The following is a 20,497-nucleotide window of genomic DNA, read 5'->3' as shown; positions in this document are numbered from 1 at the left end:
TATATATATATATATATATATATATATATATATATATATATATAGTCAGGGTGCTGGGGTGTCACCTACCCGGGGTGCCCTGGCTCTCAGATACCACGGTGACTGTGCCATCCCGGTGAAGCAGCAGAGATGCCGGGTCCCGGATCCTGTTTCTCGGTGCCAGGGATCCCTCTGCCAGTCCCCGGGCACACTGGTAACACACGGCCCACGCCTGCTCCTCATTGATGGGCTGCTCGTAGGATTTCAGCACCTCCTCCAGGGACAGCTCCCCGCGTCCCCCCGCTGTCCCCCCGCCGCTGCTGTTAGCCTGGGCCATACGGGCAGCTCCATCACCGGGCACCCACCGGGGGGCTCTCCATCACACGGGCGGCCAGCCAGGGAGAGTCCGGTGCAGGGATGTGCTGGCACCGCCTTCTTCTAGCCCTCCTACCGGGCATTGTCATCAGCTGGGAGGGGTGAGAGCACAGGGAGACTAGTGCACTGCTGCTCACCACATCAACATCCAGACAAGTTCACACTTCTCACACATAGTGCAATCCAGGTCATGTCTCTCCCATTCTGTAGCTGCAAAACTCCATAGATTGGGATCCAGAAAAACAAAATATAACATCTGGCCCCATTGGTTGATATCCAGTTCCTTTCTTTCCCTCTTTATAAAGGAAGCCTCAGTGCTCTGCCATATCCAAAGCATTATGGATACCAGTAGAGCTCCATAAACCCATTATTTGTTATTTTGATGGGAAAACTGGCATAGCATGCTGCACTATATTCCCCATAAACTACAATGGAATCTTTGAAATTGTGAGCAAATAACCAAAAATTTATAATAAAAAAATTCAGTAATTATTGATCATCATATTTATTACAACAGAAATCTCAATGCATTGACAGAGGGGTTCTTACTGCTTAGGGCCCTATTACACGGGACAATGATCGAGCGAAAAATCGTTAAATCCTTCTAATTTAAACGATAATCGCTCTGTGTAAATGCAGGCAACGATTGAAAATGTCGTTGATCGTTGATTTAGATCTGAAACTAAAATTATCGTTAATTGTTTGCTAATCGTTTGCTGTAATTCTAAGTTTGTTCGCTCAAGTTCCGCACTTTTTCACTAATCGTTCAGTGTAATAGCACATTGCCCATTGTTTTCCTGAGATCAGAAGGAATAAATGATCGTAACTAACGACTATTGTTCTGTGTAATATGGCGAACAATTTCAGGTTAACAATAATCAATCTCGTTTGTGATCGTTTCTCGTTAGTCGTTAATCGTTAAAAATCGCTCCGTGTAATAGGACCCTAAGAAGAAGAAAAAAACTCACTTTTTTCCCTCTCAGATAACCCTTTTAATTATGTATGTTAATGAGGGAAAAGAAAATGTAATGCTTAGGAACAGGAAGTGTCAGCTGTGCACATGGAAGCCCAACCCAGTGCAAAGATCAGAGAGTACATGATAAATCAGAGTGATTTGGCTGGCTGCCTGACACCTCACCTCTTATACACACACAGTATATTTGTCACTATGATGCAGCTTGCTTGTAGTTCTGTATACTGCACAAGCTTAAAACAAATCTCCTTAGCTACAGCGCCTAAGAGAATCTGCTTCACCAGGGAAACAATGGGTCTAATACATGGCATGGTGTCAGGGTGTGCTAACTGGGTGCAACAGGTTACATATTACAGTACATTACATAACACATTGCCATACACACCATGTATCATTTGTGCACTAAATGCCATTTTTTGAGTATTTCTCTATGCACACAACCTAAGGCTATGTTCACACTACGTGAACAACCGGCCATTACGTGACCCCGGCCGGGTCATGGAACGGCCGGTCTTAGCCCGGATCATCCCGCGGAGCTCTGATGCAGGCGCATCAGCGTGCGCCCGCATCAGAGCTTCCCATAGCAGACAGTGAAGCAAGTGGCCGGAGCCGCTTGCTTCACTGTGTGAACTGACAGGGCTTTCAGTCATTTTTTTCCGGCGCCGCATGGGATCCCGGCCGGAGCATGTACGATGTGTGTACACGCCGGCCGGGATCCCATTGCAAATAAGGCATTGTTCAACTGCTCAAAACTACGGCCGTAGTTCTGCGGCGAGGACTATGGCTGTAGTTTTACATAGTGTGAACATAGCAATATATTGTAAATTTCCAGGATTGTCTTCCCCAATGCAGATCAGTGTATACCTCTTATTGGCCCTTTTACATGGGCTGATTATCACTATAGAGCATCCTTAGGAACGCTCATTCACTTGATAATTGGCTCATGTAAAAGAGACTTGAGATACAAAGCCATATGCCCCTAGAAGGTAATGGGACATGCTGTGAAAGATGCTAACCAGGGGTAGATCTTTTGTGTTGGCGGTAAAATCATGGTTACTGGCTACAGGAGGTGTGCGGCCAATAACTGTATATTTAATAGGCCACATGATCGATACAACAGTTGTGCCTGTAAATTAATTGTGCCTTGTAAAGTCACTAAAAGGGAATGCTGATCTCGCTGATTTATGGTGTAGGCTACTCTTTGGGTCTAAGGCTGCATTTACACACACAGATAACTGACCAATTTATCTGGCAGATTCTTAAAGCCAAAGCCAGGAACAGACTATAAACAGGGAACAGGCCATAAAGGAAAGACTGGGATTTCTCCTCTTTCAAATCCATTCCTGGCTTTAGCTGAAAAATGGGTCAATTATCTGTGTGTTTAATTGCAGCCTAACCTTCACACCACTCCAACAGGTACTCTGGCGCAGGTCACAAAGTAAGTCAGAAGAAATAAACGTGAATATCCACTTCATAATTTATTACTAAAAGCACTATGCTTTTCTAGGCCGTACTGGACTTTTATTTTCTCATGCAACTAGGCTCTATTTACTTCTGGGTCTTCCATGGCTGTGAAAATATAGACCCACTTTCAGCTGGAGTACAGGAGAGGTGACACACTGGGAACAGCAATGCCATGGTTCCTGTCTTCTGCTTCTACGATCACATTAACTAGTTGAAGCCTCCACTCTCCAGCGAACTGGTCCTCTACCCTCAGCTCTGCCTGAACCATATTGTGACTTTGTGGATATCCTCTGCAAGAAACTGGCAGAGACTCTTCCACTACACAGGCCATATGATTTCACTGTCACAGACTGAGATGGAGGCAGTGTCAGCTAATATCAAGGAAAACCCTCAGAAGGGTTTCATCCACAAGTCATCAGCAGGCTGCAGGTATGTCAAAATTAGCGCCATTAACCCCCGTGGCCCGGGAACATACTGTACTGGGTCCCCGCTCCTGCTTGCTTCGTGGGCTTTTGGTGTCTCCTTGTGGTCAGCCAATCAGTGCGCTGCGGTGACAATCCCACTGCGAGTTCACAGCGAGAAATTTGCTGTTTATATGTTATATGTGAAGCTACCCTTTAGGGTATAAACACACACTGTATATGCAGCGTATTTACTGCTGCGATACACAGCAAATACGCAACAAATACGCAACAAATACGCAGCAGATTAGATCTAAATAACTGAACACAGCATCAAATCTGCACCATCAAATCTGCTGCAGATCTGCTGCGTATCTGCTGCGTATACGGTGTGTGTGTTTGTACCCATAGTAATAAATTATAAGGTGGCTCTTTTATATTTATTTATTCTGACTTACTTCGTGACCCATGCCAAGAGTTCCTGTAGGAGTGGTGTGGAGCCTCTTTGGTTTGCATTTACCCTTTGGAGTGGAAGATACAGGAGGGGGTGCTGTCTTAGACTTTCTTTGTTTTATTCACACATGCGGAATATTGTGCCCCGTCCTTGCACAACATATTATAGGTACACCATGGAGTGCTGTCTGCTGTGTTTTTTCTACTTTTTGGGTCTGGCAGTGCTAACCCAACTCTTTTCAGGTGCCTCATATTTCTCACACATAGTATTTCCACCAGTCTTTTGGTCAGTCTTTTTTCAACCAACATCAGGAGTACAACTGAAAGTGCAAAATTATAGTGGAAAGATTTTTACAGTTTCTGTGTTTTCAACCCACTCCTGGTTTTACTTGAAAAAAGACTGACCAAAAGACTGATGGAAGTACTATGTGTGGACATAGCCATAACCTTGCTCTCTCATCTGACACTCTGGCAGTTCTCAAGAATAAGGCTCAGTGCTTGTTACAAAGTCAAGAACACTTGTCCTGTGGCTCACCAACAATTACGGCCTGTCAGTTGCATTCTTGCTCCTGACACTTCAGTGGATGTTTCTCAGTCTTCCAAGTGGTAGCTCTCTTTCATTTACACCTTATAAAAAGACAATATGGGTTATCACACAGTCTTCCACAAACCCTGAATGATATATAAATACTTAAAGTGAATGTACCATTAGGTACATTCGCTTTAAGATTTAACCATGTATAGAATGACGCCAGCGTGTGAAGGCCGGTGCTGCAGTCCTTTATTTGAAACGCGACCCAGTTCCCGTGTATTGCACTATTCTACTCATGGGCACCGGGCTGGGCGTAAAGAACTGGAGGTGGGCGTGGTTCTATCCATGGGAAATACTTAACGTTAATGTACCTGATGGTACATTTGCTTTTAGTCCCTTTAATACAATGTGATAGCTGTTGGCTATATATTACTTGGCCCACATTTGCCTGCTCTTTTCTGCATAGACAGAAGAGCATAGCTAAACATGGGCACTAAACTCTGATGTCAGATTGGCTGCTATGGTCAACAATGTCCTGTTTCCTTTTACACACTTTTGATAACTAAAGCTGATTACATAGTAATTATTCCTAGAGTTAAACATGCATTGGAGACGCGTGAGCTTGTATTCTACTGCAAAATAAAGCACTGTTATTGTCTGGCTGTAACCACACGGACACCCTAGCAGGAAGTTTTGTAAATGTTTTAAAAGCCTTTATGGTAATCAGTGTACACACGTTGTAACCAGGCATTTACAGCAGACAAGGACTAACCTTCCCAGAGCTGAGGCTGACTCTGGTGAGATACACAGACTACCTTGCCTTCATTAACTGCCAGTAATTCTATCCTGCCATGGAACACACTGAGGAGAAAGCTACTATGTCACATCCCTGAGACATTCTCCAATTAATCCAGCCCTGGAAAGTAGGGTAGTGGAAAGTGGTTTTCTTTAGACTTAATAAAAGTGGCTAATAATTAGGTTAATAATAATCTATAGGGAATAATGCCCCACCACTGTACCATATTAAGAATATTAAAAGTCACCAGCTGTTACATAATCATATAAAAGAACAAACTTGCTGGTAAGTGCAGTTATACCGGTTCTCTGAGGTGCTTTCTTATATTCCTGATAATTTACTGTTACCGTAAGACGAGGTCCACTTAGCTATAATGCTTCCCTTAGTGTCCCCTCATTTATTGAAATAAAATAACCCCCCCTCCCCCCCGCCTCAAAACTAATGCTTACTAGAGATGAGCAAACCTCGAGCATGCTCGAGTCGATCCGAACCCGAACTTTCGGCATTTGATTAGCGGTGGCTGCTGAAGTTGGATAAAGCCCTAAGGCTATGTGGAAAACATGGATATAGTCATTGGCTGTATCCATGTTTTCCAGACAACCTTAGAGCTTTATCCAAGTTCAGCAGCCCCCGCTAATCAAATACTGAACGTTCGGGTTCGGATCAACTCGAACCCGGTTCGCTCATCTCTAATGCTTACCCATCCTCATTCACACATATCAACTTGTGTATCTTCAGGCTTGCAGGCTGTGAAATGCTGCAAGGGATGCCTAGCGTACCAGTAGTTTCGGGTGTTTTTTAATATAAGCTGTCCTGTGTGTATACATGAGGATTAGCACTATATCTGGCCATTAGTATTTTTGTATATCCAATTTTTCAACAGATTTCTGCTCTGCAAGTTGTTTCTTAGCTGTCTTTCACTTTTTGCAACCCCCCCTTATGGGTTTGTAGCTAGCTCAGGAATGAGGTTACAAGTTATTACAAAGTTATTGCTAAGCTGATAAGAAGAGTCGATGACAGTTTGATAGGAAGCAGGAGTAAGGAAGATGCTTGATAACAGAAGAAAGAATTTTTGTCTAATAAGATATTATTACAAGGTTTTATTTATATTTGCATTTACCGTTGATTGGCTGAGCAAGCTGGAAGCCATGAGATACGATCTAGCCAATGAAAAGGCTGCCGATGCGCATGCGCGACAGTAGCCTTTTCTCTCCCATTCACTTCACTGGAACCTAGAAGTGTGGGAGATCCGAAGACGCCGACTGGAGCTGTCGGAGACCACAGCCGGTGGGAAGCTCAGGCTGTGTGTTCCTTTTAGTAAATCTGACCATGGGAAAGGGGCAGGGCCTTATTTAAGACTGGTGTACGAGTACGCAGGCCTTGATAAATCCCCCCCCCATGTGTCTTAGAAGGTAATGAGGAAGAAACGTAAGACAAACACCATTGGGAAGGGGTTAAAGGCAGCGCATGTAGCTAGTATGTTTCCTATGTGGGAATGATAGAGCTTTACTGTCCTTCAGTTTCTTTAGGGCCCTTCTTTTCTCTGTACTAACCCAATCGCATTTACATTTATAATTCTTTTTTTCTAGTATTTCATGTAAGGTTTAGTTAAAAAAAAAAAAAAAGAAAGAAAGAAAAGAAACTGCTGTATATCCTTCCTATGTTCCCAGGCTGGTACAATAGACCTCTGTGCCTTCAATCCCAGAAGTGGGGTTTCTGAATGAGACTGAAGGGTATTGACTGTGAGGCTGTTCTAGGCTGCATCTAATTTCATGTAAGAGGAGCCTGTATTAAGGATCCCACAGGAATATGGACAAAGGAGATCAGGAAAGTGAGCAAACCGGCTCTCCTGTGGCCTCACTATTATTATCTGCCTGTACTGACAACAAAGCAGCCCCGGCCATCCTCTAATATACAGAACTTGCAAAACACAGGAGAAGATACCTAAGAATTTACCATCTAAAATACAACTTAAGGAGTTACGACATAGGCCTACTGCCTACACAGCATTTGTTACTGAAGAGGATCTTAAATTATTTAGTGTGCCTTTTATATTCACCAGAAAGTGTTTTTCCCTTTGACAATTCTATGCACAGCAGCAAAGTTCCCAGGGAAGGAGACGCCATATCTGTTCACCCTGGGCTACCAAGGTCAATGCTTATTGATTCAAAACAGGTGCACATAGGATTTTCTAAAGGCGGGGCAGGGGGTTTTGAAAAATTATTCTGTCATACTACTGTTACTAAATAAAAAAACAAAAAAAACAAACACAGACCAATATCCTCCATATATCCAGTCACTTTCCCTTTTGTGTGTTTTGTAGATTCCCTTGTAGAAAGCCCCCAAGAAGGTAGGTTTCCCCTGTAGTTAATTTACAGTATGCAGTTTTCTCCTGTAGATGGCCACAGTAGATAGTTTTCCCAGTACCCAGGGAGCCTAGGTAGGTTCCCTTGTAGATAGGTCCTCAGTAGGCTATTTCCATTTTAAGATAGCCCCCAGTAGGCAGTTTTTTCCTTTAAGTAGGCCCCCAGTAGGCAGTTTTTTTCCTTTAAAGAAGTCCGGCGAAAATTTTAATTAAAGTATTGTATTGTCCCCCAAAAGTTATACAAATCACCAATATACACTTATTACGGGAAATGCACATAAAGTGCTTTTTTTCCCTGCACTTACTACTGCATCAAGACTTCACTTCCTGGATAAAATAGTGATGTCACGACCCGACTCCCAGAGCTGTGTGAGCTATCGCTGCTGGAGAGGATGATGGCAGGGGGACACTGAGGGACACAGGGCACTGGAGGGACACTGAGCATCCCTCTGCCATCATCCTTTCCAGCAGCCACAGCCCGCACAGCTCTGGGAGTCGGGTCGTGACATCACCATATTATCCAGGAAGTGAAGCCTTGATGCAGTAGTAAGTGCAGGGAAAAAAAGCACTTTATAAGCATTTCCTTTAATAAGTGTATATTAGTGATTTGTATAACTTTTGGCGGGGAATACAATACTTTAATAAAATTTTTCGCCGGACTTCTCCTTTAAGTAGGCCCCTAGTAGGCAGTTGTTGCCTGTAGTAGGCAGTTTCACCCTGAAGATAGGCCCTCAGTAGACTGTTTCCACCTGTAGATATCCCCTAGTAAGCAGTTTCTGCCTCTAGAGAACCCTACACAGTTAACACCCCTTGTGGATAGCTCTCAGTAGGTAGTTTCAGCCCCAAAAAGGTAGTTTTTCCCATATATAGGCTTCAGAAGGCAGCATTTAAAGGGGAACTCGGTTAAGAAAGATTGAACCCCCACCAATAATCTAAGCTTGTTTGTAATAGGTTTCGTTTACATGAATTGGGCCGTTTGTCTGGAGCATATCATAACTATAACCCTGAGGCTGCAGAAAATCCTCACTTCCTGGTCCACTCTGTCTCCGCTCCTCTGTCATCTCCCCAGTATTTACACCTCCATTCAGGGCAGTATTTGCCATTAGGAGTTAAAGAAAGACTTAAAGAAAAATATGCTTTTTATGTAAATACTGCTGCCATGTGACTTAAAGGGAACCTGTCACCCCCAACTCCCCCCCCCCCCATGCCAGGGCAGAGCCCGGCCGACTCCCCGGTGCAGACCCATATACTTACTTTCACAAAATCCTGGTCCCAGAGCCCGCCCTGCCGCCGAGAAATCCCCATCCGAAGCCGCGAGCGAGAGAATGATGATCATAGAGAATGATGGCTCCAGTCATTCCCTATGGATGTCGGACTCATCTCTGGTGAGCGCGCGCGGCTTCAGGTGGGGATTTCTCAGCGGCGGGGCAGGCTCAGGGACTAGGACTTTGTGGAAGCGGTAAGTATATGGGTCCGCACCGGGGGGGTCGGACGGGCTCTGCCCCGGCACGGGGGGTGACAGGTTCTCTTTAAAAAAAAGAAAATCAATCTCCCTTTGGTTGAATCCACATGGATCAAAACTGAAGCAAAATTTACCTGCTCGCCAGTACGGACACATGGGTCTGTTTCTATTGGCCACCAGGTGATAACTGCATTATTTAAGGCAGCCCCTACTCTCCCACTCCATTGCTCCTCGACAAAGCAGCAGCGAAACGCGTTGGTGTGTGGAGAGGTGGGAATCAGAACATGGCCACTGGGTTAGTATTGAAGTTACATGACATGTACTAGAGTATAAGGTGGGGGGGTCAATTATGTGGCCTCAGACATAGAGGCATAGTGCAATTCATTGGTGGGTACAATCAGGGCCGTATTTGCCACTAGGCACCCGTGATCCGGTGCCCAGTCCGCGCTGGGGGGGTATTGACCACCGCGGTCCGGGGCCGGAATGAGCTTCCGGCACAGACAGCTTGACAGAGGCCTCTGTCAGCCTGTCTGTGCCGGAAGCTCACCCCAGCCCCGGACTCCAGCGCTGAATTGCAGGGGGTGGGGGGTGGGACCAGCCCGCTCAGCCTGCCTCTGCAACCCCCGCCCTCCGGCTGCCCCCGGCCGCTCCGTCTTCCCCCCGTCTCTCCCCTGAAACCTCAGCTGCTCCCCTGCCCCCCTACTGCTCCCTGTGCCCCCCAGCTTCTCTCCCGCCCCCCTAATGCTCCCCCCTGACCCCCAGCCTCTCCCCCTGACCCCAGCCTCCCCCACTGCCCCCCAGCTTCTCTCCTGTCCCCCTACTGCTCCCCCTGACCCCCAGCCTCTCCCCCTGTTCCCAGCCTCCCTCCCTGCTCCCAGCTTCTCTCCTGCCCCCCAGCCTCCCCCCTGCCCCCCAGCCTCCCCCCCTGCCCCCCAGCTTCTCTCCTGCCCCCCCTACTCAAAAATCTGTCAGATAAATCTCTCTGTGTAAACACACCATTACTTACTTAGGGCCCTATTACACGGAATGATTATCGCGCAAAAAATCATTATATCGTTCGAATTTAAACAAATCATTCTGTGTAATTGCAGGCAACAATCGAAAAATCGTTCGTATGTCGTTGATTTTTGATTTAGGGCCCTATTCCACTGGACGATTATCGTTCAGATTATCGTTAAATCGTTCTAATCTAAACGATAATCGTTCGGTTGAAATGCAGTGAACGATTAACGACCGAACGAGAAATCGTTGATCGCTTTATAAGACCTGGACCTATTTTTATCGTTGCTCATTCGCAAAATGTTTGCAAATCGTTTGCATTAAATAAGACGTCGTTTGGTCGTGCTCAGTAGATACGAACGCAATAGCGAAGAAATAGCGAAGAAAAAACTATCGCAAATACGATCATAAGTAACGTTTATCGTTCCATGGAAATGAGTGAACGTTTCCAGGTCTTTCGCAATAGCGGTCGTTTGAGAACGTTAATCGTTAACGATTATGCGAACAATAATCGTCCGGTGGAATAGGGCCCTTAGATCTGAACCTAAAATTATTGTTAATCGTTCGCTAATCGTTCGCTGTAATTCCACATTCGTTCGCTCAAGTTCCGCATTTTTTCACTAATCGCTCAGTGTAATTGCACATTGTTCATTGTTTTGCTGGGATCAGAAGGAATAAACGATCATAGTAACAATGGTAACTAACGACCATCGTTCTGTGTAATATGGTGAACGATTTCAGTTTAACGATAAACAATCTAGTTTGCGATCATTTATCGTTAGTCGTTAATCATTAAAAATCGCTCCGTGTAATAGGACCCTTCCCTTTACGTCCTCAGCAGCAGCACAAATGGGGAAGATCCTATCTTCCTGCAATGGTAGGACAGATGGTACTAATAAAAGATTGATTAGGAGCCCTATAAGAAGGCCATACAGACCCCTCCTCCTTGTGTTTTTTTCTGTCCTCCTGTGGGACAGGTGGTAGGAGAGGGAAGCAGGCTCAGGCCTATGTTTGTGTCTGGCTTTCCTTTCCAAAGATTCTTCCTCTCCACATGGTCGTGTGGAGAGGGGAAATTTATAGAAATGTTGTTTTTTCCTGCTCTGCTGCATCAGAGAGGAGATTATTTACTTTTTAGTAGAGTTATCGCTCAGCTTCTCTGCTGTATGAAGTCGCTGTGTGAGGGAAGCCATGAAGCTGCTGCAGTAAGTATTATGGTGCTGCCAGACCTGTGTCCTCACCTGGGCGGCTGCTAATTTTCTTGATACTTCAGCAAGGTAAGATATGCTGTTTTTTCTTTTGAGCTGGAAGCCTGGCCTGTGTGTCAGGAGGATTATTTGATATATATGTTGTATGAGGCTTTTACGCCTCAAATGTTTCGTTTCAATGTCTTTCACTTTTTTTTTAACATTGGTTGTGCAAGTCCTGTTAGACTGCTTCTCTATATGAGTGACCTATGTGACTATAGTGTGTATACATGAACACAGCTTTAGAGCTGCTAGTTGGGTATTAGTACACCTGCTGTCTCATTATTTTTTCCAGTACTGCTACAATGAAGCTATGAAACTGTGTATGTGTGTGAACACAGCCCTAGAGCTGCTAATTGTGTACACCTGTTGCCTCATTACTTTCTATAGTACTGCCATCAGATGATGCAGTGAAGCTATAAAACTGTGTGCACACAACCCTAGAGCTGCTAGTTGTGCAGTGTGCACACCTGCTGCCTGATTACTTGCTATAGTACTGCTACCAGATGATTCAGTGAAGCTCTGAAACTGTATGTGAACACAGCCCTAGAGCTGCTAATTGTGCACACCTGTTGCCTCATTATTTTCTATAGTACTGCCATCGGATGATGCAGTGAAGCTATAAAACTGTGTGTTTGTGTGTGCACACAACCCTAGAGCTGCTATTTGTGCATTGTGAGCACCTGCTGCCTAATTACTTTCTATAGTACTGCTACCAGAGGATGCAGTGAAACTGTGTGTGTGAACACAGCCTTAGAATTGTAGTTGTGTAGTGTGTATACCTGCGGTCTGATTACTTTTCCAGTATTTCTATCAGATGATACAATGAAGCTATAAAACTGTGTATGAACACAGCCTTAGAGTTATTGTGTAGTGGTAGATACACCTCCTGTCTAATAATTTTCACTAATACTGCTAACAGATGATGCAGTCACCCTATGGAGCGTCTGTGTGCTACTCCAGTGCTGCCATTTAAGAATGCAGTGAAGCTACTGTGTGTGAACACGGCCTTAGAATTGTTAGTTGTATACTATACACCTGCTTTCTATTTACTTTCACTATACTGCTATCAGATGATACAGTGATCATGTGGACCTTCTGTGTGCTGACATTTAAGAATGCAGTGAAGCTACTGTGTGTAAACACTGCCTTAGAATTTAGTTTGTAATATGTACACCTGCTGTTTAATTACCTTCACTAATACTGCTATCAGATGATGGTTATCATGTGGAGCTTCTGTGTGCTGCTATTTAAGAATGCAGTGAAGTTATGAAGCCACTGTGTGTGAACATTGCCTTAGAATTGTAGTGTACTGTGTAACACCTGCTGTCTGATTTCTTTCACTATACTGCTATCAGATGTTGTAGTGCCCTATGAAGCTACTGTGTGTGAACACAGCCTTAGAGTTGCTAGTTGTACAGTGATAGTGATACATCTATCTAATTACTTTCCCTAATACTGCTATCAGATTATATAGCTATCTGATTACTTTCCCTAATACTGCTATCAGATTATATAGTGACCATATGGAGCTATGTGTGTGAGCACGGCCTTACAGCTGCTGGATGTGTACTGGATACACCTGCTATCTGATTACTTTCCCTAATACTGCCATCAGATGATGCAGTGATTCTATGGAGCTTTTTTGCGCTGCTCCAGTGCTGCTATTTAAGGATGCAGTAAAGCTACTGTGTGTGAACATGACCTTAGGATTGTAGATGTGTACTATCTGTTTAGTACTATTATCAGATAATGCATTGACGTATGAAGCTACATCCTTAGAGATGCTGGATGTGTACTGTGTATACCTGCAGTCTAATTACTCTGTAATACTGTGTACACCTGCTGTCTAGTTACACTCTGTAATACTGATATCAGATGATGCAGTGACCCTATGGAGCTTCTGTGTACTGAAGGATGCAGTAAAGCTATGAAGCTGCTATGTGTGAACACAGCCTTAGGATTGCTGGTTGCATATTCAGTGCACCTGTGTGTCTGTTCCAGGCACTCTGCACTAGTCTGTTAGTCAGCCGGTCAGTCTGGCACAACTTCCATCCTTGGATGTAGCAGGATTCTGGTAACAGAACTTCTGGGGAAAAAGCTTTCTTGGCGTACAGATCCTGCAAGATTCGACTTTCAGGTGGCAGGGAATTCATTTGTGGATTGCAACTTTTTCTCAGAAGAGACAATGACTGCTTAAGATTTTACATCTGAATGATAATCTACAGGCTGAACTGGATGGAGTCCGAGGTCATGGCTCCTTCAGACGCACAAAGACCTTGTTAAAAAAAAAAAAAAAAAAAATTCTTAGTAATTTTCAAAAAATAAATAAATAAAAAATAAATAAATTAAATAAAATAAATAATTGTCTATATTACTATAGCTGAGCAGTATACTTGGCTGCCCGATCCCCACAGTTTGGAGACTGGTCCTTCGTTGTAAGGGGGCAGATGTTCACTCCAATATAAAGATAGTTGGATCTGTATTGGACATTCTCATGAAAGTCCTTTTTTTCTTATGATCAGGTCCATTATCTGCCCCAGTCTAATAAGAGGAGAAGGAACTTCTACTTTTGTTCCACATTCCGTAGGAATTCTAGTATGGAAGGTAAAGGAAAGAATCCTGCACAAGAAGGACCAGACGTCTCGGAGGCCTTGGGGATGGGGACAAGAACTTGTGACTACGTCTTTTCTGACAATTTATTTCCATAATGAGAGAGGTCTGTACCAGTGTTATATGATAGGAAAGGCTGCCATATTGAATTTTGATCTGTGGGTCCCTCCTAGAGGGATGTTATCTGACCGTGTATACCTGTATACAGTCTCCTCTGAGGAAGCTGCTGTATGTGGGATCTATGATCTGTGGGTCCCTCCTAGAAGAAGGATGTTATCTGACCAGGTATACCTGCATGTACCTGTATAAAGCCTCCTCTGAGAAAGCAGTTGTATGGAGGATTTATGCTCTGTAGTTCCCTCCTAGAAGAAGGATGTTATCTGACCATGTATACCCGCATGTACCTGTCTACAGACAAGCTGCATATTCCTTTACATCAAGACCTTTTGTACAAGGCAATTGGCATTCTTTTCAATTTACAGCCCTTCTGTTTGGAATCATCTTGGCTCCATCTACAGTCACAAAGGTGATGTCTATTGTACTTTGACTGTTTGAAAAAATTGAAGCTCATCATTGTTTCTGGCATGGGACAATTCCTAGGGAGAATAGATCCCCAGTCTGTGACTCTCTCTTCCTCCAGAGAGATTACAGAAGTTGACACAAGTCGGGGTTCTCAGTACTCCCCAGTTGCTGTCACTTCATCTGATACCCTTGGGTCTTATGTCTACACTGGAAATAACACCCAGAGACAAGGATAGCTTTTCCTGCTCAATGGCAACAGTCTCCCAATGAAGTGGGTAGAGAAAACCATTGATATATCAAGCAGTGGGGCGCTTGTATGCAGGAGCAACGAGCAAAGGAGCCTTAATCCCCATCAGAGATGTTGCTGCCATCCAACATATGAAGGGAATACTAGTCCACTCCAGCACATCAATCTATGGTAAGCTATCAGTATAAGATCAAAACCGCATCTAGGATGGCGCATATCGATCTTTATAGGGGCACTAACTCTGTAGGATAGACCTATTCCTATTCAAGGTTCAAATTGGGAAAACCTTTTTTCCTCACTCCTAAAAAGCCCAGAGTCTTGCAGAATCTGAGACAAGGTTGGGCCTTGGTCAGCCTCATTTGCCCCTATTGACCCAAGAGGGCATGGTTCACAATGGTGAGCCCCCTGCCTAAGAATCTTCTGGGAACTCTCCCAGTCTCCCCAGCTACTGACACAGAGTAGCAGAGATTACTCCCAGCGTCCCTGCCAATTGTGGGCAGAGTCTAAAAATCTTGCAAGTAGCAAGTCTCTGGTTTCATGATGGCCTCTTATTATCTAAAAGCATGGCGCTGATTCCATAGGAATAATCTGGAGGCTTCTGTATACCCTCAGTTAATAACTCAAGAGGGCAGGCTTGTCCGAAGCTTGACTGCCGTCAACAAGGTGGGAATTGATATGCTGTCAAAGTGGTGACCACTCTTCTGCAGTCCAGAGCCACAACTGCCTACAGAACCTACCTGAAGGTAAAGAAGATGTTTGAAGCCTGGTGGGTGAAAGTCTCTTCCACATCTCCATTGTTACAATCCATTACTCCTGCCAACACGGGAGAGAAGGAGCTTCACCCCTTAGATGTGGGAAGGGCTTGGAACATGTATATTGAACGGGCAAACTCCTTCAGGAAATCTAACCACTTTGTTTTTTCTTGCAAAGGATAAAACCAAGGATGCAAGTCATCCAAAGCTTCTCTGTCCAGATGGATAAGGGAAGTCATCTCCATATGCTACCAAGAAGCTGGATTACAGGTACCTGGTGCAATCACATTCAATGAGGGCAATATCATCCACATGGGCTGAAAAAAGATCTGTACCCTTGGAACAAATATGCAGGACTGCTTCATGGTCGTCCGTCATTACCTTTGTCAAGCACTATAGACTAGATATTCACGAGTCAACCAGTTTTTGGCTCAGCCATTCTGTCTTCTGTAATGTAATGGCCCTCCCTAGTCTGTTTTCATAGCTTGCTATATCCCCATTTGTGCTGCTGCTGAGGACGTAAAGGGAAAGGATAATTTTTTACTCACCGTAAATTTTCTTTCCTGTAGTCCGAAGCAGCAGCACAGACTTCCCGCCCTGATTTAAACAAACTATTATTTATGCAGCATACCTTGATTGTTTTAATGCCTTATTAACTAAGATTTTATTATGAATTTTTAATTTTTGTCGTTAGAATTGACACAAGGAGGAGGGGTCTGTATGGCCTTCTTATAGGGCTCCTAATCAATCTTTTATTAGTACCATCTGTCCTACCATTGCAGGAAGATAGGATCTTCCCCATTTGTGCTGCTGCTTCGGACTACAGGAAAGAAAATTTACGGTGAGTAAAAAATTATCCTTTACTCTATGTGCAGTTCTCTGCAGCATCCACAAGTTTATATGCTGCACAATCCTTATATACCTTTATAAAGCTTGCCTTTGTCTTCTTTGTCCTCTTAGCATCTATTAAACTGCCTCTTCCTGCATCATCACAGAGGGAGCATGGACACTGGACAGCACTGGACCGGGAGAGGGGACATAGAGGTGACTCAATGGATGCTAATCGGCTGATTGTGTCTCTAGGTCCTGACCTAAAATTATTGGTGTAATAGTGATGCGTGGGCGACGACTGATGAATCTGTAAATAAAATAATAAAGTTCATACATTACCTCTTCATGCTTTCCAGTGATTTCTTAATTTCTGCCTGTTCCGTGCAACTCTGAAGTGACAGGCTGCTCAGTTGATCAATGGCCAGGACGGGGTCGCCATTGGCTGAGCAGCCAGTCACTTCAGAGGCAGGCTCTGAAGTTCCACAGAGGCTGCAGATAGCAATCAGAAGCGAAGAGAACATCGGGGAGCGGGGAGAGGTAATGTATGAACTTCACTTTTAAAGCAAAGGTTAACGATGTCTGTGCACAATAATCGAGCCATGTAATAGGCTCAGTAAATGAGCGCCGATGTAGCAGATCAGCGCTCATTTACTATAGTGATCGGCCGTCTAACACGGCCCTTATTCTCCCGTCTTTCTAGCCATTGCCAGGCTACATCTTCAAGCATATAGCTGTCAGGGTATGCTGGGAGTTGTAGTGTTGGTTTTAAGATCACTAATCTAAACAATACAGAAACAATGCCTGGAAACAGTCTTGGAAGACCTGGAAGACAGTTCATTGTTTTATCGATTCACACAGTATTTACTTTAGAGTGCCATATAAAAAATGAGTTTGTTAACCTGTGTACTTTTAAAAAGAAGCAGAGTAAGAACTGATTTAAAAGTGTTCGGTGCAGTAGCCGATGCAAGATAAGATGATCGTATGATCAGTACAAAGGTTTATCCTGTGCTATAAAAATAAATGGTTGTGAAACATGCTGGATAGAGAACAATCAAACTACCGTGTTAAATTTGGGGGACTTTAAAGCAAATACAAGGAAGTCAGTTTCCAGTACATTCACATGAACTGTGTTACAGGTATAGAGAGAAAATAGAACTCACACAGCACATTGTAGAGGCTGTAAAAGCAGAAATAAGTAAAAGTAAGTAAAATCTGTAAATTTTACATAGAAAACCCCTTAAATTCTTTACACTCTGTAGACTATACGCTCTGCACCCTCCTCATGAAGCTGCAAGTTTTGGTTCCCATTAAAAAACACTACTAGCAAATCCACTGTTGATTTGAGGCAGAATGTGCTGCATGAAATCCATTGCAAATTACAAGCATGGCTAACACACTGACTTAGCGTAAATTTTTGCACAGTTGCAACCTGTCCCAAAAAGGAAACTTTTGTATTAAAGTTTTCTGGTGTACAGAGTTTAATAAATTCAAACCAATCCTATACACTTCGACGAGAAAGGGGAAAAATAACCCAAGTGTTCGCTGGTGTGCATGGGTGCAGGTGCAGATAGACAAGATAGATTCCATGCATTTAGTAGAAAAATAGAAAAGTTTACTGAACAAGGTTTGAAGTGAACAGTACACATAATAAAGTTATTTTTAGGGAACCCAGCCTTTTAGGGAACCCAGCTCCTTAATAGGATGTTCTTAACCAGAAGACTGCAACTATACCTAAATAAGTAATAATCCTATGAGGCAAAGAAAAAAAGACCTTATGTGTAATAATAAACTGAAATCAATACAAATAGAATATGAAAGTTCAAAATTTTATTGGCTAAAAAATTGACAACAATAGCAGTAAAAAGTTCAAAAACCACACATGGAAAACAGCACCACAGGTATGGGCAGGTCCGGGTAACCTGATAATGCAGGCTGCAACACGCTGTGAGTTATTGGGAGATAGTCAAATAACCATGCACTGATACTATATATAACCAGGATAAACGGGTCTAAAGCCCATACAATAACCTAAGTAGACCATCCCCTGATGAAGGAGACGAAAAGTACGTCGGGGTTTGGCGGCATCCAGGACGGGCAGTGAACTGTAGATGGGTATGCTCTGCACCTTGCTTTATGCACTTTAGCACTTAGTCACTTTACCATGGATGGTCTACTTAGGTTATTGTATGGGCTTTAGAGCCGTTTATCCTGGTTATATATAGTATCAGTGCATGGTTATTTGACTATCTCCCAATAACTCACAGCGTGTTGCAGCCTGCATTATCAGGTTACCCGGACCTGCCCATACCTGTGGTGCTGTTTTCCATGTGTGGTTTTTGAACTTTTTACTGCTATTGTTGTTAATTTTTTAGCCAATAAAATTTTGAACTTTCATATTCTATTTGTATTGATTTCAGTTTATTATTACACATAAGGTTTTTTTTCTTTGCCTCATAGGATTATTATTGATTTAAGACTGTGTTTGTGATGTATATTACAATAACTCAACATTGAGTATTTATACATATGTGCATGTGTGTATCCATTTTGGATATACCTAAATAAGTGCAGAAACACAAGAAAAAGACAGGACAGACTAAACACAGTAATAGAGGGGTAAACTAGCCAGTCAAAACACAGTCAGTCATCGCAGTACAAAATCAGAATATAATAGTCAAAAGGGATAGCCAAGGAATTATATAACCAGATAGCATGACAGGGATAAGGGAACGTAAGCAAGGCACTAACAAGTTAGGCGCTATAGCAGGCAATGAATAACAGGAATAGGCAGATACTTAAAATCTAAATCATCAGTAGATGCTATTGCAAGTTTGCAATTCAGAATCATTATTTTTTTTAGTTATCATGGAAAAAACGTCACTTAATTTTTTTCTCAAAAAACAGGAAACAGTCAGAAAACAGGAAGTCCTGTGTATCCTAGGCCATCTGCGTGTTCACAGAGAAAGGGCATACGGCAGCTGATAAGTATGGGAAGACAAGATTTTAAAATAGAAGTAAATTACAAATCTATACAATTTTCTGAAACCATTTGAAAGATTGTCACTGGACAATCCCTTTAATATTAGGCAAGGTATTTATTACAAGTAGCAGGTCATACCTACAGCAGGTCACTGCTGAGGTAAATTCAATATACTGACATTTCCTCCTTGTATAGGGTATTATATAACTGCTGAGGTATGCCCTCACCCTTCCCTTGAGGTCAAAGTAGAACTTGCTCATGTTCATTCTTCCTGGGTCATATGTAAGGTAAGAATAATGACAAAAGAGATGAGGTATGTATCTATAAAGTTGAGCATGTATTAGCAGCCTGTGAAGTTGAAATCGGTCTATTGAAAATGAAAAACATTCCTCAGGCGGCTGATAAAGAACAATATGCACTTTTTGTTAAAACTTCACAAATCAGTAGTGATTAGAGATGAGCGAACCTGGAGCATGCTCAAGTCCATCCGAACCCAAGCTTTCGGCATTTGATTAGCGGTGGCTGCTAAACTTGGATAAAGCCCTAAGGCTATGTGGAAAACATGGATATAGTCATTGGCTGTATCCATGTTTTCCAGACAACCTTGGAGCTATATCCAACTTCAGCAGCCCCAGCTAATCAAATGCCAAACGTTCGGGTTCGGATGGACTCAAACCCGATTCGCTCATCTCTAGTAGTGAACCATAATAAAAATGTAACTATAATCTTATGACTGGAACCCTAAAGACCCTATTACACAAAGCGATTATTGGCTAATATCAGCTGCTATGGCCGATAATCGTTTTGTGTATTAGAAGGCAACGATCAGCCGACATGCGCGATGCTGGAGTTTGTGTAGTTTTGCGCCTGCCTGCAGGTGTAAAACACGGTTACTCAGGCGTAGGAGGAGACCTAGCAGCAGCGTGTTGCTCTCTATGACCACAGCACGTGAGAATTACTTTATCAATCCTCCTTTTATATGCAGGCTTTGCGGACACTTGCTTCTTGCCCCTAATTTCCTCATACTAAAAACCTTGAGGGCTCCTCATTATCTCAACCACATGTCACGGTCAGACAATGTGACTTACCATGACATCACCCAATATACTGTAAATAAATAAGTGGATAATGGGTAGGTGCTCTCGCACAACACAGACGAGATAACAAAGGAAACCAGTTAAGTATTTATGTTATTATAATAACAGATATAATATGACTTCATCTACAACATATGTTGACACTGTCGCTGCAGGTATCTGCTGCCATTCAAAAATACATGCATTGTTCAATAGTCAGAGGTAGAGCGTAGTATTTATATTTCATGGCTTGTACAAAAAACATATGGGCTAGTGCACACATCAAGCACAATTCTTTTCTTTGATACACCCACACATATATAAAACTGGCACAAAACAGAAGACCAGAACTAGGTTAACTCTCTTCCTCAGATTGTAAGGCTCAGTAAATTGTGTGGCTGGGCCTCATGAACCACCACTGGTTTGTTCATAC

At 43.2% G+C, this 20,497-nt stretch overlaps 1 protein-coding gene across 1 annotated transcript in view; it reads right to left on the bottom strand.

Moving 5' to 3' along the window:
• Positions 1-399, bottom strand: part of SPIRE2 (spire type actin nucleation factor 2) — a 48,357-nt gene extending 47,958 nt beyond the window's left edge. The window contains exon 1 of the mRNA XM_069966067.1: positions 70-399. Coding sequence (XP_069822168.1) covers positions 70-316 — 247 coding nt within the window. The 5' untranslated portion in view covers positions 317-399. The remainder of the gene's footprint in view (positions 1-69) is intronic.
• Positions 400-20,497: the final 20,098 nt, after the last annotated feature.

This window comes from Dendropsophus ebraccatus, chromosome 4 (assembly GCF_027789765.1).
Source record: "Dendropsophus ebraccatus isolate aDenEbr1 chromosome 4, aDenEbr1.pat, whole genome shotgun sequence".
NCBI classification, from domain to species: domain Eukaryota; kingdom Metazoa; phylum Chordata; class Amphibia; order Anura; family Hylidae; genus Dendropsophus; species Dendropsophus ebraccatus.
This window is presented reverse-complemented; position numbering and strand designations above follow the sequence as displayed.